The 23,556-nt window shown below is 27.5% G+C and overlaps 6 protein-coding genes across 12 annotated transcripts; 3 read left to right on the forward strand and 3 right to left on the reverse strand.

Annotated features, from left to right (window-relative positions):
• Positions 1-1,085: 1,085 nt before the first annotated feature.
• Positions 1,086-4,030, forward strand: LOC126851617 (chromobox protein homolog 1-like). Of its 6 annotated transcripts, none has more exons than XM_050595762.1 (4): positions 1,086-1,252; positions 1,772-1,883; positions 1,976-2,220; positions 2,411-4,030. In XM_050595762.1, exons 2-4 carry the CDS (start codon positions 1,788-1,790, stop codon positions 2,637-2,639), a joined length of 570 nt encoding a protein of 189 aa, XP_050451719.1. In that variant the 5' UTR covers positions 1,086-1,252; positions 1,772-1,787; the 3' UTR covers positions 2,640-4,030. The 6 variants fall into 6 exon arrangements, with proteins under 6 accessions (XP_050451719.1, XP_050451724.1, XP_050451722.1 ...); XM_050595767.1 differs by having other exon boundaries at positions 1,976-2,213; positions 2,413-4,030; XM_050595765.1 differs by lacking the exon at positions 1,086-1,252 and adding an exon at positions 1,353-1,492.
• On the reverse strand, positions 4,004-7,445 carry LOC126851613 (CCAAT/enhancer-binding protein zeta). 2 transcript variants are annotated; one of them, XM_050595754.1, is made up of 5 exons: positions 7,250-7,445; positions 5,963-7,098; positions 5,257-5,872; positions 4,753-5,166; positions 4,004-4,590 (listed from the first exon to the last, which is right to left on the reverse strand). In XM_050595754.1, exons 2-5 carry the CDS (start codon positions 7,067-7,069, stop codon positions 4,034-4,036), a joined length of 2,694 nt encoding a protein of 897 aa, XP_050451711.1. In that variant the 5' UTR covers positions 7,070-7,098; positions 7,250-7,445; the 3' UTR covers positions 4,004-4,033. The 2 variants fall into 2 exon arrangements, with proteins under 2 accessions (XP_050451711.1, XP_050451712.1); XM_050595755.1 differs by having other exon boundaries at positions 7,237-7,445.
• Positions 7,446-9,279: 1,834 nt separating this feature from the next.
• Positions 9,280-11,909, reverse strand: LOC126851658 (sphingolipid delta(4)-desaturase DES1). Its single transcript, XM_050595831.1, has 6 exons — positions 11,589-11,909; positions 10,465-10,641; positions 10,220-10,359; positions 9,926-10,139; positions 9,612-9,823; positions 9,280-9,503 (listed from the first exon to the last, which is right to left on the reverse strand). Exons 1-6 carry the CDS (start codon positions 11,668-11,670, stop codon positions 9,363-9,365), a joined length of 966 nt encoding a protein of 321 aa, XP_050451788.1. The 5' UTR covers positions 11,671-11,909; the 3' UTR covers positions 9,280-9,362.
• Positions 11,910-12,718: 809 nt separating this feature from the next.
• On the forward strand, positions 12,719-14,623 carry LOC126851647 (transport and Golgi organization protein 2 homolog). Its single transcript, XM_050595809.1, has 4 exons — positions 12,719-13,375; positions 13,545-13,794; positions 13,944-14,162; positions 14,260-14,623. Exons 1-4 carry the CDS (start codon positions 13,234-13,236, stop codon positions 14,468-14,470), a joined length of 822 nt encoding a protein of 273 aa, XP_050451766.1. The 5' UTR covers positions 12,719-13,233; the 3' UTR covers positions 14,471-14,623.
• Positions 14,624-17,502: 2,879 nt separating this feature from the next.
• On the forward strand, positions 17,503-20,242 carry LOC126851649 (cuticle protein 19-like). The gene is made up of 4 exons (XM_050595811.1): positions 17,503-17,615; positions 18,644-18,699; positions 18,808-19,117; positions 19,406-20,242. Exons 1-4 carry the CDS (start codon positions 17,565-17,567, stop codon positions 19,682-19,684), a joined length of 696 nt encoding a protein of 231 aa, XP_050451768.1. The 5' UTR covers positions 17,503-17,564; the 3' UTR covers positions 19,685-20,242.
• Positions 20,243-20,612: 370 nt separating this feature from the next.
• On the reverse strand, positions 20,613-23,284 carry LOC126851648 (chromatin modification-related protein MEAF6). The gene is made up of 4 exons (XM_050595810.1): positions 23,048-23,284; positions 22,478-22,681; positions 22,252-22,288; positions 20,613-21,394 (listed from the first exon to the last, which is right to left on the reverse strand). Exons 1-4 carry the CDS (start codon positions 23,117-23,119, stop codon positions 21,057-21,059), a joined length of 651 nt encoding a protein of 216 aa, XP_050451767.1. The 5' UTR covers positions 23,120-23,284; the 3' UTR covers positions 20,613-21,056.
• Between the last annotated feature and the right edge of the window lie 272 nt (positions 23,285-23,556).

Here is a 23,556-nt window from a genome sequence, read left to right on the forward strand (position 1 = left end):
TTTAAAATAAAGAATCAATCATTTAATTGCTATCCAAATATTGAGACCACTGAATGAAAATAAAGTTCAATGATCGATAATTGATTATCATAATTGATTGATTACAATTGCAACAAAATAATAGAACATCGCAGGAATAAGAGCATACACAGATATAAAACATATAAGTTTTGCGACTGTATTTATATATCTGCATCATTTATCAATTTAATAAGTTGTGCTGTTAAAAAAATTGAAATATTGAGAATAAATAAAGATATAAATAAAAATATCAAGTCCATATGTTAATAAAAAAAAAAATAAATTCAACAATAACAATGAAATAGCTCATAAAAATCTAATGTCGTATCTTAATAAATCATATTATGTTTAGAAAGAATAAGTCTCTCTCTGCAATAAATAAATAAATAAATAAATAAATATATATATATATATATATATATATATATATATATATATATATATAGACATAATATATCTAGACCGAGTGTTGAGGAGTGGAGGTAAAAGTGCACGTAGAAAAGGACTTCGTGCTTCGTGCTCCTTGCGTTCTTTCTCATTCGTGCGTAGCATAGCCAAAGAGCGCGCTATGCTACGTGTGAGCAAGAGAGAACGCAAGGGAAACAGAGTGATCCTTTTCTACATAACCTTTACCCCCACTCTCTAAATAAAGGCAAATGCTCGGTCTAGATACACTATGTCTATGTGTATATATATATATTATACATGCGAGAAGTAAATTTCGCATTCCAAGATGAATATCGAGACTAAGAATGTTATTTGTTACTTTTTTATCTTAAATTTTCAATGCTAATACAGGCTTTATGGAATTTGGTCATGATGTCACACAATTAGCTATTGAATTTTTTCTATTTGATAGCCAATAGTTTGACATTGCGGATGCGTTCCGTTTCACGCATTGAGCGCATAGATCGCCTGAAAATCTATAGTTCACGTAACATATAGATCTCCAAGCGATCTATGCGCTCTATGCGTGAAACGGAACGCAACCTGTGTTTCTTGCTGAACAGCTCACTAACCCTAACTGCAGTTAGCCTGGGGATTTTCGCGCCGACCAGTTAACTAGCCTTATATTTTTCGCGGCAACGCGCGGGATCGCGAGAGATTGTGCAACCGAGTGAGGCACGCACTATAAACAGCCGAAAAGCTGTGTTTGCAATAATACGGAGTGATTTACGGCAATTCGTAATATTTGAAAGAGTATTTTGGACGCGGTGTAATAACGCCCTAGGTGAGTATCCAATATATTTGTTACAGACGCGTTATAAACGTGGATAAATCGCATTGTTGTTACGCGATGGGACTAAAGTCACGAGTACCGGTGAACGGCGTCGCCGTCACCGCCATTTTGAATCTGAACCGTTTATAGTCCGCGGTTAATTTCGCAGTTACACTAAGTCTATTTCTGATTGTGGGAGAAGTTAATTTGAATTTCTTGCTTGTGAATTATTCCAGATTATGAGAATCATGAGTGAGCACGTACGATTGCATTCGTTAACAGCAAATTTTGATTTTTTGTTTTTTCTTGTAATTTCTCTATTTTTTTTTATAATTTGATGACAATCCTTTGTTTCGTAGAAAAAGAGAGAGAGAGAAGAGAGTTTTTTTGTATATTTCATCACGTTTATGCTTGTACGAATTCATAAATATCGTTTTTTTATCTTTTATTTATTACATCTGTGGTGGTTTATCTATTCTTGTCAAAAGACAAGAACTAATAGCGAAACTTATATAGTCCTCATATTTATAGTATACAACAAATTATAATGAGCAAAGTTAAGGAATCACCACCAACGGACAATGAAGCAGAGGAGGAATTCAGTGTGGAGAAAGTTTTAGATAGAAGAGTCGTAAAAGGAAAGGTACATAAGATTCTGTCACCTACTGTTATAATTTCTAATTATTGGTTGCTAAGAATCATTATTCTAAATAAATGTTTCTCTCTAAATAATAGGTAGAATATTTCCTAAAATGGAAAGGATATTCAAATGATGAAAATACTTGGGAGCCTGAAGAAAATTTAGATTGTCCAGACTTAATTGCTCAATTTGAAGAGCAACGGAAGAAAAAAGAAGCAGCTGCGTCAGGTAAACGTCATGATGAGAAAGAACAGAAGAAACGAAAAAGCACCAGCACACCGACGCCTACTCAGGCTAAGAAGAAGCCAGTAGTGGAAGAAAAGAAGCTGGAAGGTAAAGGAGGGAAGCATCGAAAATTTCTTTAAAATGTGTAGTTTTTATTTGTTACCTTCTTTTTATTCCTTCTTTCAATCCTTCTCCATTTCTTTTCTCATTCTTTGAAGGATATTAAAGCCATTATACACGTTTATTTTAATGAAAATGAATAATTATCGAATTTTGATGTAATTGCAAATATGTATTTGTATTATAGGATTTGACAGAAATTTGGAACCTGAACGTATTATAGGTGCAACAGACTCCAGTGGCGAGCTGATGTTTTTGATGAAATGGAAAGGGACAGATGATGCAGATTTAGTGCCTGCACGCATTGCCAACGAGAAGTGTCCACAGATTGTGATTAAATTTTACGAAGAACGACTTACTTGGCACAGCCCCACCCATGACGAAGAAAATTCCACCAAACCTGATCCAGAGTAGCGTCCAGCTTACAAATACACATATACCGCTCGCTTTCGGATATATCGGATTTAAGGCCGTTTTTTAAGTGCGTGTAATAAAAAAACAATTGAAACTTGAAAACTGAACAATTTGCAAATTTATCTATTGTCATTGCACACATTGCAAACAAAATAGATTTAACATTTTTTTACAAACTTTATAGAGTTACAAGCGAGCTAACACAGTCCTGTTGTACATGTATTAATCGATCAGAATGGCCATTTTTTATGTATGCAAAAGACCTATCTCTCCTTCTGGTTTCTTTCAATTTTTCTCTTTCTCATTGTATTTGTATATATTCTTGTTAAAAATATTAAAGTAAAAAGTGTATTACACTCAGAGTACTATATTATATAGTTACCTGTACTGTACTGTTTTATGCTCATTGCATATTAATCTTTTCATATCTTGAGTAACTGAGATTTCTGTTAAAAATCAGGAAGGTAAATAGGTAATTTGTATAGATAGCATTTAACATTTATGTTAATATTTGATATGGGCAAGAAAATAGCAATTTGAATTCATATTTGAAAGGCCTTAAACATTTTTAATGAATATATATTCAAAGCACACAAAAAGTCTCTGTTACACGTAAATAATATTTTGAATTGAATTATATAATCATTATTCAAAAGATCGTTTTAATACTTTAAAAATAGATTTATGTATTATTAATAAATAATGATAGTATCTATCATAAAATACTTTCCTTTTCATTTTTTTTAATTTTTTGTAATTTTTCCTATTATGTAATTTTCGTATTACATTATTCTATATAAACATGGATTGAAAGAATTTCATATTTATCATTTGCCTATAAGTTTTAAATTTATAAATTTGGATAACATATACCAATTGCAATGGAAGGCCATGTTTTTCAACGAAAATAAGTCGTCAAGAAAATTTATTAAAAATGACTGACTGATTATTTAGTTTTATTTAACTTATAGAGTAATGTTTCTCTCACACAAAACTAAAAATCGGTTGGAGAAATAATTTAATATTATTATTCAAAGACGACTTATTGTTTGTATTAAAATATTGCATTTCATTTTTTGAATTATCTTGATTAATTATCAAAATTCAATTTACATTAATAACGAAAAAAGAATATTTGTATCACTGTAAATCACATTGTAAACACTGTCACAAAATAATATATATAGCGAGGTATGTGATAGACATGTGAAATTTCATTTAAAAATTTTGAACGATAAAAGTGCTATTATATAAATAATTATAATGAATAAGTGTTTGTCGTTCTCAACTTATTCTATATTATTCATAATATTAATAGAGAAAACGGAAAAAAAAGATTTATTGTAAATTGAATGTAAACGAAGTTATCTCTATAAAATGTGTTTATTATATATTTATCGTTTAGATCTTTTAACCTGTTTATTATTAAATTGGGCAGATTTTCGCTTGTTTTTACTAAATGATCCTTTCAACCATTGGTCTCGTTTCATTTCCCAATCTATTTGTTTAACGCTAGCACCATCGCTGCTATTAAAAGTGTTACTACTGCCGTGCTTTCCTCTCGTTTTACTTTGTTCTTCCAACATCTCAGCAAATTTCTCTGCCGACACGAATATATCGCTGTCGATTCCTCTTCCCTTTTTCTTCCCTTTGCCTTTCGAATTTTTCAACTTTTTATTCAAATCGGAAATTAATTCATCATCTAAAACCTCTCCATCATCAGAATCGTTAAACTCCATATCGCTCAAATCTTCATCTATGTCTACAAGATTATTATCTATCTCTAGATCAATATTACTTAAATCTTGTAATTCGTCATCCGCGATATTGTCTTTATCAAGATCTTCCGATGTATCGTCATTATCGGTAATATCATCATCTTCAAATTGATCATCACTGTCCTCATCATTATCGTCTTCATTTTCATCAAAATCTTCATCTATTTTGTCTTCTAAAAATTATAAATGCAGTTAAAGTAAAGAATATTACTTATAATTTCTAAAAGTGAAATATATTGATTTTTTTTATTAAATCTGAACAAGAAATACTATTCTTTTGCCTCTTAAAAAAGCTAAAAAGACAAAAAAGCATTTTATATGACATAAAATATTACTTTTCTTCTTCTTTGATACGATATTTGCCGCAATGTCTAAGTCATCAAAATCTTGACCGCTGCCCATACGATCCAGCATATCATTGAATTCCTCACTATTAACACTTTCTACGTCTTCATTATCCTCGTCTTTTTGTTTACCATGCTTTATCTCATTTTTCTTCTTCAGATATCGATAAAGGAATAACTCGTCCACTGGTATTCGCTCCTCTGCCTCATTGAGATATGCCATGCTATCGACGGACAGAGAGCGTATACCTTTAGGTATGTATCCAGCGCGTTGTGCCAAGGGATCATTCTTTCTCTGCACTTTTTTGTCATCCAGTTTTTTTGGATTTTTAAAAACATATCGATCTAAGAATCGAATCAATGTCAGATCCTCTAGTGGATCGCCTGTGTACTTAATCGATTCTCCTATATAAGAAACAATAACAATTACATATATCTAATATAAATTGCTATTATCTAATATAAATTGCATATAAAGTTTAAAATTTATCATACCTTGAATAATCTGATTTGCAAATAAAGCGACACTAGGATGAAAATGTCTAGACAATGCTTCGAGCTCAGTATTAAATCCTTTGATTGCTCCCGCATAGAGCGGATTACGACAGAAAGGATCATATGTTTTTATATTTTGCATGTCAACTTTGATATCTGTTTCTTCCTTTATATCAAGCTTCGTTTCCGATGTGTTGTCTGCACCAATTGTGATATTCGATAACATAATGGAGTTTTCTTCATTTTTAGTTTTATCTATTACACAAACCTCTTCTACATCTGATAGGCTGTCGTTTATTTCACATACATCGTTTTCAATTTTAATAGCTCTTTGTGATTCGAGTAACATATGTTTTAGATCTTTGCGTCCTTGAAGAATTTTTGAGACGATATACAGTATAGCGCACGCCATATTTGCAGAAAAGTAGAATGTAATTTGCAAGATTCTTTTAATAAAAGCGTACAAACGTATTATGCTTTGATCTCTCTGAAGAACTCGATACAATAAGTTAAGGAATATCGCGCGTTTATTTGCTATTCCTATCTGTCGATCAAATAACTTTCTATAAAAAGCTGAATAAAATCTGTTTGCTTGAGATTCGTCTCTGCCTGTAATCTAAAAAAATATATAAATGCTTTTTAATATAAACTCAAAATTCAAAGGTCAAATAATCATTATAATTAAATACTATTCCATAGTACTTACTTGATACAACAAATTAAGCGCATTTAAAGAAACATTAAATGATCCAAGATGTACTACTTTATAGACAGAGTCAATGTGTTCATTTAATACTTTTGAGTCTACTTTGGCAAAAGGATATGCTCTATTAACACCCATTAAAATTGCTGCCATCATTCTACTATCAGGTTCTCCTTTTTTCAGACATGCTTTGAAAAATGCAAAATATACTTCTATCAGTGTAGCAGCTATTACATCATCATTCTTATCCAAAGCAAATTGCGTCAATAGACATATAGCATAATATTGAGTACGCTGGGCCACATTCTTCCTAAACAGCAACTTCTCAACCTCACGTAGAATTACAAACTTCATATTTGGATGTTCATACAATAACTTATTGATGCAAAATACAGCTTTAGATGCAACTTTGCTTTGTGGATCGCCAATTTTATTTACCAGCAGTTCTAACAGCTTCTGTTCCTGTTCAGCATTACCTATTAACAAATCTGTCATCGCAGATATAGCTTTCTCACGATTAGTATCTACTGTATCAGAAGCCACCACAGATAAATTTAATACAAAACATTCATATTGCTGACGAAGTTGATCTTCAAAATACCAATGCGCTAACAATCTATTTCTAGAGGCATTTGTCTTGATAATGGAGTCTGATTCATTTCCTATATTAAGCTTATCTAGATCTTGTTCTTCTAATTTCAATAATTTAAAATTAGGATGTAACAGATCAGACAAAAAAAGTTCCTTCAAAGACATAATGACCATGCCACATTGATTGTGTTTGGCTCCTCGCACTTGGGACACCAAAGATGTCAGACGACCCAAATTATATTTTGGATTATCTTGCACCAATACTATACTGGCTGCTATTTTATCTGAAGTAGTACCTTGCTGCAACGCCGTCCTCAACCACTTCATTTCCGAGTCATGCGACCTGGATTGTTTTAATTGAAAAGTGGCAGTCTCCGCTTCCAAATATTTTTTTCCCTCATCTTTCAAACGTAATACATCGATTTCCGATACGGAATGTTTGCAAGGTTTTTCTGTCTTCTGATATTCTTCGTACCATTTCTGCTTATCACTAGCAAGATTATCAAATCTTTTCTTCATCTTTCCACGTGATAGTTTGTATAATATATCTAAAAAACAACTAAAACAATTTCTAGACACGATATTAAATATATACGATTATACGTAATGTAATGCTTTAATGTTGATAAGAATTATAATATTTGCAAATGTTATTAATATATAATACTAAATAACCATGTAATAACCATCGTAATTAACCTTCAAATCTGTGTATCTTTATATAACTTGAACATGTGACTGTGGCTGCACTCCGATATAGTTTACGTCACGTATACTATAGATTTATAATACTGGCAGTGAATATCGGAACAAAACTGTTGTATGTTCATCTTCACGCTGTAAATTCTGAAAGCGTTTGATTGACCAATCGGGATAAATCTTTACTCCAACTAGGACTTAACATAGGTTGCGTTCCGTTTCACGCATGGAGCGCTTGGAAATCTATAATATATGTTACGTGAATTATAGATTTTCAGGCGATTTATGCGCTCAATGCGTGAAACGGAACGCATCCTTATTAATTCGTATGATGTTAGCAGACGACTAATATTTTTTTTAAATAGTTATGTGTGAAATCAATTGTATTTCGTTTGTAGATGATTGTAGTGCATTTATTTTCGAAATACGATCGATTTCACATCTATTTTTGTAATTTTATAGTATCGTACGTGTCGGCTATAGTTTCATGGTCTACAATTAAATAATTAATTAAAAACTAACAAACGAAAATAAATGCATTTTACAATCATCTACAAACGAAATACAATTGATTTCACACATAACTATTTAAAAAAAATGTTAGTCGTCGGTTAACATCATACGAATCTATATATATATATAGTTCAACAAATCTATTTATTAATTATAAACAATTTGAAGACTACAAAACTTTTTAAATCTACTACAAAACTCTACAAACATAATACAATTGATTACAAAAATTCTTTTTATTTTATAATATGTATGATGTATCATATGAAGTTATCCGTCGACTGACACTTTAAATAAACAATTAAAAATTAATTATAAACTAACAAACGAAAATAAATGCACTACAATCTACAAACAAAATACAATCGATTTCACACATAATTATTTAAAAAAGTGTTAATCGTCGGCTAACATCATACGAATCTTAACTTAGCATCAAGATCATAAATATATAAAATATATAGACAAGCTTTCAATTAGGACGAAAAGTTTAGAAACGAAAAAAATCCTGTATATACATACATATAAAATATAAAATTAGAGTATACTACATAAAAAAACATATACGAGTTATATATATATATATATATATATATATATATATATATATATAATCTTTTTACTTCATATTATAATTTACTACAAAACGAAATAATAGTTTAACATAATTGAATATATACCATAATTGAACAGAAAATTGATATATAATATAATTTATATATATTTAATTTGACTATTTTCTAAAATTTCTCAGAAAACACAATTATTGACAACTAATTTGTATCAATTTGTGTTTCATTAAAATAATATATATACAATTTCATTATATGGTATACATTATCACACATTTTTTTTAATAAGACCTGAATATTTAATAATGGCAATGTCATATCAACAAAAAAAATATTATAGATAAAAGTATACAAATATATTTTCGTATTATAAATTCGCTATTTTGTAAAATGTATAGCATTTTTCACACAGGTTAAATTGTTCTGAAAGCAATTGAATTCAATTTTGATGAATTCACATATAAATTTAATTAGAAATATATATATAAGATTGTAGAAATTGAGCTATAAGAATTAATCATTTTCGAATTTAAACTCGCTTTTGTCGAAAATATCAATAATTACAATTAACAGCTTAAGAACATTAAAAGAAATGTGATAGCCAATTATAGAGAAAAAATTGAAAATAAATCGTGTTCCTTTTTTATTTTCTTTCATTGTGCTGAGTAAGAAAAAAAAATACTTTTTTCCAAATAACCAAAAAATGCTGGTATCATGACTAGATTCTAGAAAACAAAAACTTACGAGATAAACAACTTGATAATTTGAATATTGAGAAGATATTTATCATAAATTAATATCCTCTCTAATCTCTCTTGCATTTATAACATAGACAAATATGCCATCGTATTTCCCAAAATGTGTCATTTGTGTTTTGTTCCAAATAAAGTACGTATCTAATCTCCCACAAATATGCAATTTTTCATAGTAATAGAATTAATAATATAAATATAAATCTTATGAGTATATATTTCTATAGAAAATTTGAGAAATTATACATTCCTAGAAAATTTGAGAAATTAATATATCTATTGATCTAATCCACGATGCCTCCTTTTCATTCTTGCATATGGCCCAATTTCAGGATCCATCACGAAATCGTACAAAACAGATATCCATGAATTATGTTGTGGCAAATTATCATAAAATTCTGCAGCTATACGTTTCACCTGTGTAAAATAAAAATAGTTAAAATAAAAAAAAAAAAATAAAATAAAACAATATGTTATACATATTATTGTATAATAACTGTAATAAAATTGTAATATTTGGCATACTTCTGGCAATCTAGAACCAGGCACTGCAGGAAAGTCATGATGCTCATTGTGATATCCGACATTGAAAGTGATGAAGTTCAAGGGCCCATAGTAACTATATGTCTCAAAACCTTTTTTGTACATATAATGTTCTGATATAAAATGTCCTGCCACAGGATGCAATCCCATTGCCATAAATGAGCCAATAAACAAGTAAAACAATACTTTACCACCTAAAATTACACACTTTGCTTTTTAATAATTTATAAATTATTTATGCAATTATTATTATTAATAATTATTATTTCAATTCGGATGCAAATTCTGAAACTTACCAAAAAAGTACCACACACAACCATCAAATGTCAATTGTATAATTAAATTGATGTATTCTAAAGAAGTTGGTATTTTTGGATATGTTACAAGAGGTCGGAATGCATAAAAGAATGGTTGCAATAATACCCAACAGAACTTTCCAAAAGTTGTACTGAACAACTTTGCCTCTAATAATGTTGGCAAATCTGTATCTAATTTCTCATCACCTTGATACTAAACATCAAAATATACTTCGTTAATATAAAATAAATTAAAATATATCATTACATAAAATAAATTTTTATATTACTCACACGATGGTGTTCAAGATGATATTTTTTAAAACTAATAGATATTGGTAATCCTATTGGCAAATTTGCAAAAAAGCCAAACAGTCGGTTAGCCATAGGTCTGGCATGTCCAAAGGCAAGATTATGAGAAATTTCATGTATCGCTGTAAAACAATGAATGATATATTAGAAATTATACTTTAGTTCTTTAGTACATAACATGACAATAAAGTACAGCTTTACTGTGTTAATAATTGATATATACATACCAAGCATAAGAGAATGATTTATTACACCACCAAAGCAATATGCTAATAGCAAAAGTTTTGGATAACTTAAATCTTTGACAATAAAAAATGACAAAAACTGCAGTAATACCATTCCAGTTACAATCCATTTAAAATTTGGATCATATCCAAATAATTTTTTAATCTGTGGGTATTTCTCTGAAATAAAGAAAGCATTATTTTTATAACAAACATTTCAAAATTAATTGAATAAAATAGTTAAAAAATATGATCTAAAAAAATTAATAAAATATCTTTTAAATGTTATAATATTCATATAACATATAACATATTTATAAAAATATTTATTTAGAATATTTTAAATCTATTTAATGAACAAAAAAACAATGAAAAATGAATCTATTTCATAGATAATATATAGTATAATTTCAATTAATAAAGTTTGTGTCTTTTCTTGTTACATATGTTAATTCTTGTTACATATTTCAATAAATTTTTTAATATCAAATCTTTGTATCATTCATACACAAATAAACTTTAAGTATTAATAAATAATTTTAATAATAAATAATATTATATTATATTAAACAATTAATTTTTAAGTGCACACAATTTACAAACTAATTAATTTTGATGTCGAAATATATCGTAAATTCAATGTTATCAGTTCTGCGTTTTTATATATTTATTACACAACAATAGATTAAGGCCACATTGATAAGTTCATCGATAAGTTCAACTAATCTTTTATAATTCTCACAGTATGATTTTTATATATATTTAAAACATTATTTTATTATAAAAGTAATTAGAAGAAATAAAAAGTAATTCTTATAATAAATGATATGATTTGTTTCTTCCTTTGACTTTACTTAATATATAATGTTTTATATATATTTCATATATATTTTATACATATATATATATATATATATATATATATATATATATATATATTTGTTTTTTTATTTATATTATAATAATTTTAAATGCAAGAGAGAGAGAGAGAGTGAGAAAAAAAATATTTAACCATACATATGCTGAATCTTCAATGTTTTTAAATCTTGCTAAAAATAAATAAATAATCGCTAAATAATATATTAATATATCTGATTACTTTCTTTTTCCGTATTATTCTTTCATACCTAGAATTAACTTGCGTCTAGAAGCATGCGGCTCTTCTGTATACACCCACTCGAAGTCTGTTCTTGAGACACGTTGACCCATTCTTCACAATGATTTTTATGTAAAAGGCAAAGAGGAAATGCGAAGGTTTGGAAGCTAAGAAACTAAGAAACTAAAAACGTTGCGACATAGCGAAGGCAAGAAGCGAAAACACACGTTATTTTGCGCTAAGTATTTATGTATATATGTATGTACACGCCCTTAAATCCACTATCTCTTCATATGACCGATATGACGCCGGTTTCTTGTATTTATCGCTCTACAGGATGCTCTGAAATTAACGAACATATTTCAAATGTTACATCTTTAAAAAAAAATTCAAAATCATTTGCGTTTTAAATCCTGTCAATTGAATAATTATTTAACGGAATATTGAACTTAAGGATTGTTAAATTCTTATAATTAAACATTAATGTTTTTTACGACATATTTGAAATAAATTAGAAAAGATCACGCTGTCTATTTATATCGCAAGATTGAAAAAAAGTAGAATTTTTTCGTTATTTATTAAAAAATAATAGTTATTCCCTTTTTGTTTTCTCAATTGTTCTATATACAATTGATTGTTACTATGTATACAAATACAATTGATGTTCATGATAAAAGCTTAATTAATAATTTTAGGACATCTTGTATATATGAAACGTCATTTATACTACAGTGCTGTGGTTAACTGTCATACAATTTTAAGATGCTGTAAACCAATCAAAGGTCGGTATGCATAGTCCATTCTTATTTTTAAAGCTTGTGTCCACGATAAATCAACTAACTGTCAAACTGCTTTGCTCTGATTGGTCAATCCGCAACTATCAATCGTAATCCCAACCACACAACTCGTAATGTAATACAACCATTAGACGATCTTAAGGGCGTATTACACTACAGGTTGCTGCCTCGGTTACGGTTGGAATTATGGTTGACAGTTGCAAATTGACCAATCAGTTGGCAAGCTACTTTGTCCTGATTGGTCAATCCACAATCATCGACCGTAACTTCAATTCCAACAGACTCCGCATCCGTAGTGTAATACGGCCTTTAAATATAAAAACGGACCATGAATACCGGCTTGTAGAAATGTACGGCATGTTGAGTCAATCTTATATGCTTGGTAAAAAACAGGGAATAAATATTAAAGATAAAAACTGACTTGACTTTTGTTAAAATAACTTTCTTTCCGATTTTCCAGATTTTGTGGTGCATATATAGCTTGTACAAGCTATGTACCAAAAAAACCTAGAAATTGAAAAGAAAGTTATTTTAACAAAAATCAAATCAGTCCTTATCTCTAATATCTGTTTTCTGTTTCTTATATTTTTTATTGTGCGGGAACTCTTATGCTATGCTTATATAATAAATGAATAAAGAATTTTGATGACAATGGAACGCAGTAACAATATATATATATGCAAATAATTGTTATCTTGATTTATGAATGAGATGTCTGATAATGTTATCAGCATCACAAAAAAAAAAAAAAATAGATATAATCTTGACTATAAAATGCTCTTCTTTGAATGTTCTTATTTTAATTGCGACTAAAAAGTTATATCGTGTGTCAAGTGTGCCTGAAAAGTCTGTTAATTATAAAAATAATTGTGAATAATCATGTGTATCTTGTTTATTTATCGCAATCCCAATGCCTTTATTAAATCTTATCGACTGATAGTTGCAACGAATCGAGATGAAACATATAAGCGTCCTGCATTATCTGCTCATTATTGGAAAAACCATCCTGAATGTTTAGGAGGTATGATAAAAATATTAGCAAATTATTTAAAAAAAATAACATTGCAAATGTTCTTTAAATATATTATATAATTTAGAATACAAAGAAATAAAATCATATTTAATGAAAAAAAAAGAAATAATATTTTTGTGACATTTTTAATTTAAAAAAACCTTATAAAATGTGCTAGGTATTGACATGGAATCTGGTAAGGAAGGTGGAACTTGGTTAGCTTTGTCAATCAAAGGAAAAGCTGCTGTTATTTTAAATTTAGTTAATAAAGAAAATAAAATTAATTCATCAAAGAAAAATCGTGGTTTTTTGATAAAGAATTTTATTACTTCCAATGTTTCTATAGAAACATATTTGAATCAATTACATGAAGAAAATGTGAATGGCCAACCATACAATCCTTACTGTTTGATTTTACTAGACTTAAAGTAAGTAAATAATTAATATGTGTTATACACCTCAATATTTTATTGTTTCTATTTAACTTTAACAATAACATAACGTAACATTTTACAATGTAAAATCTTACGCATAGATTACAAGTTATTATTATTTGAACAATATACAATTTTTTCAGCAATGCAAATACGTATTATTTAAGCAGTGATACAAAATCTACTGGACCCAAAATGTGTGACAATGATATTATAGGTATCGGGAATAGTGGAATAGAACGTTCTTATAAAAAAGTTGAAGTAGGAAAAGAGGAATTTAAACATATTGTACAGAATGCAAATGTATCAAAACAAAATACTCTTATCGAAGAACTTATTAGTTTCCTAAAATCACAGACAAAGTATGCCACATATATATAAACACATTAGAATAATATATACATGGATACATTTGTGTAATACCAAATTTATTTAAAATACTTATATTCTGTATTATAGATGTCTACCAGATCCTGAATTACAAAAAAACTATCCGACAATATATGAAGAGCTTAGTTCAATTTTTGTTTCTGGAAATGAATATGGTACAAGGACACACTCTATATTATTGATTAATGGTTCAAATCAAGTAACATTTGTTGAAGAAACTCTTATGTCTGATTTGACATGGAAGCGACAGCAGTTTGAAAATGAATTAATATACTCATAATGAATTATGAATATATTCATAATTCAATGAATTAATATATGAATTAATATATATTAATATATAAATGAATTAATTAATATACAGTAATACTTATTGATATTTAATATAATATGCTAGAATAAAAAAGAATTCGATTTTTTTCTTTATGAACTTAATATTTCATGATTATATATATATATATATATATATATATATATATATATATATATATATATATATATATATGTTTAAGGGTAAATATTCCTAAACTCTGTCTGTTAAATAAAGAAAATAAATATTTATAATTTGTACAAATGTATAATTTATAAAATGTATATATTTGTTAATATAATAAATATAATATTAATATATATTAATTAAAGTTATTTTTGAACTATAAAATATATCTTTTGTATGTAATATTTAAACCTATTTTGATAAAATATAAAAATTTTGACATGCAGCACTTTTGTTTTTTAAATTTTATTATATTATAATCTTTTTGCACAAAAATTGGAAAGAAATTTCAAAAAGAACAGTTATGTGAAAATGTTTATAAATATTATTTGTTTAAAGTCGTGCTTTTGGAGAAACATATTTCGTGGAATTACTTTTTATAGAATTAATAATTTTTTCTCTTTCTCTTTTACAATATAACGATTTAATTTATCGAATATCATATTACGAGAATATATAATAGCAAATGAAAATATGTGGTCAAATCTGAATACTATAATTTTTGAATAATGAATAATTATTGCTTAAAAATTAATAATCGAAAAATTATAACAGAATGATATTATAATTATTATTTCAGTCGCTTCGATTTATTTACAAAAAATGAATCATGCTTTAATATAGATTTATCGAAATACAATTTTGTGTCATTTATCAAAGAAATTAATTAATCATTAATTGTAATAATTATAATAAATTATGATTCGATACTAGTCGCAATTGCGTTTAGAAAAAGAATTCGACGGATAGTCTCGCACTCGCGCATTACTACTCTACTGCTCGCCGTATGAATGATGACAAGACCGTAAGCCATAATCGTATATACGTGTGTAGTATCGTTAATGTTTATGTTATTGTTCGCTAATGTTTACATCATCAAGACTGAATACTAATATGTTATTGATAATATGTTATTGATAATTTGCTGCCGAAATATTTTACGTATTATGACTTTTATATACAAACAGAATATTAAATTATACAAATATTTTATAATATATTATAAATCAATTAATTAACAATTATAAATAATTAATGTATCATGTATTAATGTTATGTCAATTACTCCGATTCGACTATTTTATTGCGTATTTTCGATCCGAATCATATTTAGATCGTCGGAAAATCAAACGATAAAACAGTGGACGAAAATACAATTAAACTTTAAGTATTTTTGAAATAATAATTATTGCTTATAAAGAGAAAGAAAAATATTGCGACGAAACAATAATTTACAATTTTTTGATTCCTGTCATTTAATTAATTCTTGATTAAATGTGTATTATATGGCACGAAATACGCGCTTCGAGATTTAGCGTTGCAATATAATTACGTATTACTTAAGATATGTAAAAGATAATTAATTATTAATCATACCAAATTATTTCCCGATACTTGTTGCCATCGCATTTAAAAAAGAAATTTGACTGAGTATCTCGCATCACTTTTACTGCTCGCCTTATGAATGATAACAAAGTAAGGTCACAAGCCATAACGTAATATGTTAACAATAGCGCGCTGCGAAATGTTTACACCACCGAGACCGAATATGTTATTGATAATTCGTTGCTAAAATATATATTTTACGTACTATTACAAATGTATATACGCGATATATTAAATTACACAAGAAACGGAAAGAGAGCATTTTAAAGTAGAACATTTACAAATTAATTATTTATTAAATGATTGATGTATCAATTTTAAATATATAAGCTTTTTATTATAGCACTGGAACAATTAATTCGACATTAGTGTAAATAATACAACACAGTGCAATGTAGTATTATTATTTCTAACAACCAACAGACAACCTGCAGACTCCGCTTATTCTATTATAAGATTGCTAAACTATTATTTTCGTCATGTGCAAAGTGAAAGTAACGATCGTATTATTGAACAACTAAAAGGGTAACTAATTTAGAATAATATATTTTTGAATATAATCGTAGAAGTACAAAAAAAAATAAAATTTTTTTTATAAAAAAAAATTCTGATTTTTTTCGCAATATACATTATAAATATATATTAATTGTAGATTTATAAAAGATATTTAATTTTCAATTATTTGGAAAGATCTCTTATAGTCAATAAACTCATTTACTTATACGACGTATATTTATGAATCTCATCTAACATAATATTCATATATATTTAAAAGCTTTTCGTAGATATATATATATATATATATATATATATATATATATATATATATTTTTTTTTTTAAGTGGTTGAAGGTAGACATCAATTTCTTTTATTTCTATTAAATAAAAAAATAAATAATTTTATTAAATAAAAAAGTAAAAAATAAATTATGTTTAATCTCGCAGAGTTGAATTTGAATATTTCGGAGGTATTTAAAATTGTAATAACAATGCGAACATGATTACGACGATTATCAATTTGATCGTTCATCCGATACAAGGACTGACTACAATCGACAATGACTGATGTTCCCATGCGAGCTTCCTAATGTAATGCCCGATTGTACATCGCTGCAATCTCGCTGTTAAGGTACGCGAGAAACCAACAAAAATGTAAGTGAATGTTCGCGGTATATAAAGAAGATTCGCACTCGTGAGATGCTGCAACACTCTCTGAGACGTTGCTTGCTTCGAGACGTCCTCGCGTTATCGGAACGGCGAAAATACGATTCCGAAAGAGAGAGAGTGTGTAAGGTATATGCACCATTCTTACGATAATACCGTTTTTAATTAGACACGAAACATTTCTGTGTGAAAATGTGTGATTAAAGAAAAGACGTTAGCAAATAAAAATAAAAAAAGATACGGCACATTCGGCAATTTAACGAGGGAAGGCATCCTACACATTACATGCTTTTGGCATTCTCATCAGCATTCGCGCACGGATTACAATAATGTTCTTCATTATGCGGAAATGTAATTTGGAAGAAAACATCTGTGGTATGGTTAGTATTAGAAATATTATATTTCGCTTATGCTTTTTCAATAATATTTTTGCATGCCAAATGGATTTTTTGTTGTCACGAAAATTTCGCTTGCCTGCTTATTATAACTTTTACATCCATAGAGTGGCTTGCATTAATGTTAATAGTTTTTCTTAATAACTATGCGATTTATTTTTTTAATCATATTGATTTCGAATTTTATAGATCTCTACAGATTTTTAAATTTAAGTCAAGATTGATCTCCTCTTATGACATTCTTGAAGGATAAAGTATGGAAGACAATTTAAAAATTTAAAGTAGGTACCTATGTAACATTTCAAGAAAACAATTAAAAAATTGATAGCTTAGATATTAAACTATTAACAGTTGTGTGACCACTCTGTATATTGATTCTCGAGGAGTTGCAGCATCCCACGAATACGACTCTTCTTTACATACAATATCGTGAACATTCACTCTCATGTTTATTCTTAAACTTATATAATGTTTGTTCATAACAATATGATTATCAGAAGAACCGATTTTTCAGCATCAAAGATGAATGGATGAATCACGTAATGTGTCTTTGTAACTTGATCTACATAAAAATTATCATAGAAGATTGCATCAATACATTTGAATTAATTGAATGAATTGATTACGTTATCATATTTTATCTTTAAATTATTATCTTTAGAATATGTTTTAGACACAGCGCAAATATATGTATATGCGATTTGTACGAGTGTTGTGTGCATATGTGTTGTGTGTAGAATCGAATATTTTTTCGACTCTCATCTCGGAAGAACGATAATAGATCTAGCGCATTGTATGGTGAACACGAAGAGAACGTGAAACAGAAACTGTAATCTAGCTGCACGAATCTCTATTATGCAATAGAAGCATCGCCGCTAGTATAATATCAATAATAATAATAATTCTTGATTTCTTCAAATAGTAAATCACACATGTCTTACGCGAAACGATTATTCAGGTATAAATAATATCGCGAGATACTGTCTCTCACGTGTCTTTTTTTCTGTTCTCAGATATTATTCTTGTGTACTCTATTACTCAGCTTTAGTCGAGCGAATCTTCTTCGAGAGTAAGTGCAAAATGGTTTGAATAAAAAAACCTTCTAATGTTATATCGACTTTACGAGAAAAAAAAAGTAAAAAAATATTCTGTCTCATTTATTTTTTTTTTTTTGCAGTAGATATTTCTCGCAACCATTCCAAAACTCGAGACGTGCATACTCGTGCACTCCTATCGATTCAGCATCATTGGATGCATTCGGGTCAACTATCGCGTGCGTATTGAAATTTGCATCAATGAAAAGTGATGCGTCTGGACCACCGAGTAATATACCATCACCCACATATGTCAAAGTGTCGGCGCCTCTGTTATATAAGCCTTTACCAAGAACGTCTTCTCTGGTTTACATTGCGCCACCCATTGTCAAATCTGCATCTGCTATTGTAGCTACTGAACCAAAGTCGTTGGAAAAGGATATCCAGAATATGGTGAATAATATAACAATTAAAAATAAAGCGATTAAATAACGAAAATAAAAAGTTAAAATAACAAAAATGGAAGATAGCCATTAAATTTTTTTGATAGGATACGCCATATATATAATATCAATATATATACACAATTTCATATTTCTTAATTAAATTGTTTTGCTCGAACGAACAATACAATGGCGGTGCAGATACAATGAAAATCTAATATATATATATATATATATATATATATATATATATATATATATATATAATAAAAAATTATACAATATATTTTTTTATTAGGCGTATCCCAAATATTCCTTTAATTACGGCGTGATCGATGGATATACCGGTGACTCCAAATCAGCGTGGGAAGAACGAGACGGAGATGCAGTTAAAGGAGAATATTCGGTTGTTGAAGCAGATGGGACTATTCGTACTGTTTCTTATACAGCAGATGATCGTAATGGTTTTAACGCGGTTGTAACTAGAAGCGAACCTCCAAAGAACGCAAGATCTGCAGCCGAAATAAAAACATTTATACCCGGTGCCGAATTTACAAACGACAGGCATAAAATTTAACATATTAACTTAATCTCTGCTAATTTTCTTTTCATACAAAACATATATTTTTTTTAGATAAATATTTTGCATATATTGATAGCTTTTTATAATGTATCAAATATTATTATATGTTTTTTTTAAATTTTAGGGTGGTTCTTTTATGTATGTAATATATATTTAATCTATATTTTATATATATATATATATATATATATATATATATATAATATAAATATACTTAAATATATTATACAGTGTACTCGAGAAATCGTATTACAATCGAGAAAAAGGTGTTTTTTTTTTTATAAAAATAAATAAAAAATTTAGAATAAAATATGAAGCTTTAAGAGCGTTTTTGAGAGAATTAAAAAATTGATAATAACTTTCTTTAAACTTTATATTTCTTAATAATCTTCCAATTTTTAAAATCAAACTTTTCGAGAATAACGCATTGTATATAATTCTATATATTTACGATTTATTTTTCCATAAGGGGAATTATGTATTATGTATGTAAAGTTGTTATAATTAAGTTTTTTTTCTGTATTATGGTGTATAATTTTTTTACCTTTTTGTGTACAGAAATAAATTTCAATAAATGTATTTTCAAACAATAGCGTTTCTGTACTTGTAATTTTAAATCTTTTATTGATAACACAATTTTGATTTTATATGTACATGATAAAAAATGAAGACCTCTCAATAAAACCTCTAATTGAATTAAATATTTTAAATTTTACAGATCTTGAAAAAATCTGAAATATCTTTATTTTTATTACTTTATTTTATTTATTTCTATGATATATATTCAAAATAGAAAAAAAATGATGTAATTATTAATATTTATATATCATAGCTTTCCAATTGTTATATGCACTATCAAAGAATATATTTTTATAAATTCGCGTGTATATCTTTTTTAAACAAATATTTTTCAGCAAATTTAAAAAATAGCTTCTCAAGAATTAATATTGTAATAAGTATTATAAGTATAAAAGATTCTTTTTATCTTTTTATAACATGTATTAACGTATTATGTATGTTTATTAATACATATACATATAATATAAAGAAATTAATTTATTAGCATAAGATAAAATGTATTAACTTAATTAATTTTTAATATAGTTTAAATTAAAATGGAAATGTTTTGTTTCTGTTATATACAAAAATGAGCATCTAAATCGCCTTTTTAGTATTAATATGTTTCAGATATTATGCACCAAATATTAACATAATGAATACAATGTCATAAATGAGTAAAGATTCTTAGAGCTAGTCTCTAGTCTCGTCATTCATAAATAACGAGTGCAATGTGTATCACTTAATACCATGTAACAAAGAGTTAATGCATTTTACCATTAATACATATGTATAATTAAAAGAATTTCTACCTATTTCTAGATCTTTTATTGCTATTCTTTTTTGCGCTGTTTGCAGATTTATTTTTATTTGAATCTTTGCTATTACTGTGACATTCTTTAACAGGTGTGGTAATGTGTTCTAAATTTCCATTGGACATTGATCCATTTGTAAATTGAACTGAAGTATTTTCCGAACTATTAAGAGTGCCATTATTTTGGGCATATCCAGTTTGTATAGAAGTATGATTTTTTCCACTAGCTTCTTTATTATTGCTAGAAGAGATTGCATTTGAATTGCCAAAGTTGCAATTGTCTTCACTTCCACTATTTCCAATTTGAGACTCCGACTCACTGTATCGTTCAACTGGAATTAAGCAGGGATCTTATTAACAGCATACAAGTAAAGAGAAAGCAAAAAATTGATATTGTTTGTAGAGTGACATAAGTGCATAAGCAAATGTTAGAGAGAATGTATAAAAAATTTTCATCCAGACTATGCTCGCAGTGAGTATGGTCTCTTTTCTGTTCTAAAAAATAAACTTTTATGTATAATATAAATATTTACAAAATATTATATATATTTTTAATAAATATTATAATTATTTACTTGCTACTCTGCTGTACTTGTAAAGTTTATATCAATACTCTCTTAAAGCATGGTCATCAAATACACGGTCTCAAAATACATGTATGTGTATGTGTATGTGCAAAATTTTTTATAGAGATTAATAGGAAAATGAAGAAAAATACCATTATATAATTTATAATAAAATATTATTTATATGCTACTAAACACATAACAGAGATATAGCAACTAATTCTATTCAAACTAAAAGAATTATTTAATTACTTAAGCTTAGCATTGCACTCTAATATTAAATTTCTAATACTCTAATATTAAGTTATATCAATAATATTTTATACTCGTAAATATAGATATCAAATGCTAGCTCTAGTAATATTATTCTTTTAGATGTGAAGCAATCCAAACAGAAAAAAAATCAGTGCAAATATAATCTATTTGTAACATAATATGTACAAAATAACACAATCAGATAACTTAATCAAACACCAGTCACTACTAATGCATTCATAAAATTATCATTGTTTCTACAAAAAAGAGAATAATAAAGAAAAATGTGTGTACAAAATACAAGAATATTATTTTTATAAATAAATAATCATAATATGATAATCATGAATATCCATTGAGATCCTTACTTTTTTCTTGTGCATTCTCTACAAGTCCACTAACTGCCTGTAATAAGAAACAATACAATTAGCTATTGTACTCTAACAAAATTAAAATAATATACAAATATTACAAAGAAAATTACAAGTTAAGTAATTATTTAATTAGATAATAATAAAATAGTACTTTTTGTTTTATCCATGCAATAAAATGTATATATAAAAATTAAATTTTTATTTAAATTTATTTACTTACTGCCATAGATGTAATAGATGATTTAGAAAATAATCTCTCGGCCTCTTTAAATTTTCTGTTACGTTTGTCAGCTTTACTGTTAGTATTTTTGTTGCTTGCTAAATACCTATCCCAACCTCTTATTATGTTTCCATACAATTGTGTGTCTTCTAAATAGCTTCCTTCAAAGGCATATATTTGACGTTCTAAGTTAGCTAATGTATCCTGCAAAAATTAACCTATAAATTTACTTCCCTACAAATGCATCTAATGCATTATACTATTAATAGCTGCTATATCTTATAACGTAAAAGATATAATTAGATGACTTTTCCTTTAAAAAATAAATTTATGTTCTTAAGATCTTTTTTCTAAAATATTTTTATATTTATTTTCTAACGTTATAACCTCGTAATTTCGTAAACCAGTTGTTCATATTATTTGTAGCTAAATAAAATAATACGAAATAAGATTGTACAAAAAATTAAAAAGTTTTACAAGTTTTCGTGTAAATATATGTAAATATATAATATTCTGTGCGTATATTTGACATAATATGCACAAAAGTTTTTGACATATACATATACTCACAGCTATTTCAGCTTTACGTTTTACTAATTCTGCCAACTCTGCTCGCAAATCCACTGAGGATTTCGTAGACATTTCGAATATACTGTAGAAAGACGTTTAAATCAGTAATAAATAATAACAGAATCAAAAAAATTAAGAAGAGATTAAAACTGTTGTCGATTCAATGATAACAATCGTTCTTGCTCCAAACTCCAAATCAGAAATCAGTGTTGTTCTCTAGATTCTCGTTTTCGCGCATGCGCGACATAACTCGCAAGTTTGTACATCATTCTTGCCAATTCTTAAACAATAAAATATTGACTGTGTTCAACAAAAAAAAACGCTCATTGTCAGTAGCAATCAAATGTGATTGGCTCTTACTTTTAGAGCCAACAAATCAACATCGATATATATATATATATATATATATATATATATATATATATATATATATGAATTTAATAAATACAATAAAATATACAAACCATATATGAGTTTAAAAAAAATTAGAGAGAAAATTTTTGTATTTA

Source organism: Cataglyphis hispanica, chromosome 8 (genome assembly GCF_021464435.1).
Source record: "Cataglyphis hispanica isolate Lineage 1 chromosome 8, ULB_Chis1_1.0, whole genome shotgun sequence".
NCBI classification, from domain to species: domain Eukaryota; kingdom Metazoa; phylum Arthropoda; class Insecta; order Hymenoptera; family Formicidae; genus Cataglyphis; species Cataglyphis hispanica.

Excerpts from the sequence above, each read along its gene's own strand:
- LOC126851617 (XM_050595762.1), top strand. The coding sequence starts at position 1,788 with ATGAGCAAAGTTAAGGAATCACCACCAACGGACAATGAAGCAGAGGAG. Across the intron at positions 1,884-1,975 it reads GAAGAGTCGTAAAAGGAAAG|GTAGAATATTTCCTAAAATG; the intron begins GTACATAAGATT and ends TCTAAATAATAG. Across the intron at positions 2,221-2,410 it reads AAGAAGCTGGAAGGTAAAGG|AGGATTTGACAGAAATTTGG; the intron begins AGGGAAGCATCG and ends TATTTGTATTAT.
- LOC126851613 (XM_050595754.1), bottom strand. The coding sequence starts at position 7,069 with ATGAAGAAAAGATTTGATAATCTTGCTAGTGATAAGCAGAAATGGTAC. Across the intron at positions 5,873-5,962 it reads CGCTTAATTTGTTGTATCAA|ATTACAGGCAGAGACGAATC; the intron begins GTAAGTACTATG and ends ATATTTTTTTAG. Across the intron at positions 4,591-4,752 it reads CGTATCAAAGAAGAAGAAAA|AAGACAAAATAGATGAAGAT; the intron begins GTAATATTTTAT and ends TATAATTTTTAG.
- LOC126851658 (XM_050595831.1), bottom strand. The coding sequence starts at position 11,670 with ATGGGTCAACGTGTCTCAAGAACAGACTTCGAGTGGGTGTATACAGAA. Across the intron at positions 10,642-11,588 it reads TAGACGCAAGTTAATTCTAG|AGAAATACCCACAGATTAAA; the intron begins GTATGAAAGAAT and ends TCTTTATTTCAG. Across the intron at positions 10,140-10,219 it reads ATCATCTTGAACACCATCGT|TATCAAGGTGATGAGAAATT; the intron begins GTGAGTAATATA and ends TTTGATGTTTAG.
- LOC126851647 (XM_050595809.1), top strand. The coding sequence starts at position 13,234 with ATGTGTATCTTGTTTATTTATCGCAATCCCAATGCCTTTATTAAATCT. Across the intron at positions 13,795-13,943 it reads TTGATTTTACTAGACTTAAA|CAATGCAAATACGTATTATT; the intron begins GTAAGTAAATAA and ends CAATTTTTTCAG. Across the intron at positions 14,163-14,259 it reads TTCCTAAAATCACAGACAAA|ATGTCTACCAGATCCTGAAT; the intron begins GTATGCCACATA and ends TCTGTATTATAG.
- LOC126851649 (XM_050595811.1), top strand. The coding sequence starts at position 17,565 with ATGTTCTTCATTATGCGGAAATGTAATTTGGAAGAAAACATCTGTGGT. Across the intron at positions 18,700-18,807 it reads CGAGCGAATCTTCTTCGAGA|TAGATATTTCTCGCAACCAT; the intron begins GTAAGTGCAAAA and ends TTTTTTTTGCAG. Across the intron at positions 19,118-19,405 it reads AAAAGGATATCCAGAATATG|GCGTATCCCAAATATTCCTT; the intron begins GTGAATAATATA and ends TTTTTTTATTAG.
- LOC126851648 (XM_050595810.1), bottom strand. The coding sequence starts at position 23,119 with ATGTCTACGAAATCCTCAGTGGATTTGCGAGCAGAGTTGGCAGAATTA. Across the intron at positions 22,682-23,047 it reads AACGTAAAGCTGAAATAGCT|GATACATTAGCTAACTTAGA; the intron begins GTGAGTATATGT and ends TAATTTTTGCAG. Across the intron at positions 22,289-22,477 it reads CATCTATTACATCTATGGCA|GCAGTTAGTGGACTTGTAGA; the intron begins GTAAGTAAATAA and ends TTCTTATTACAG.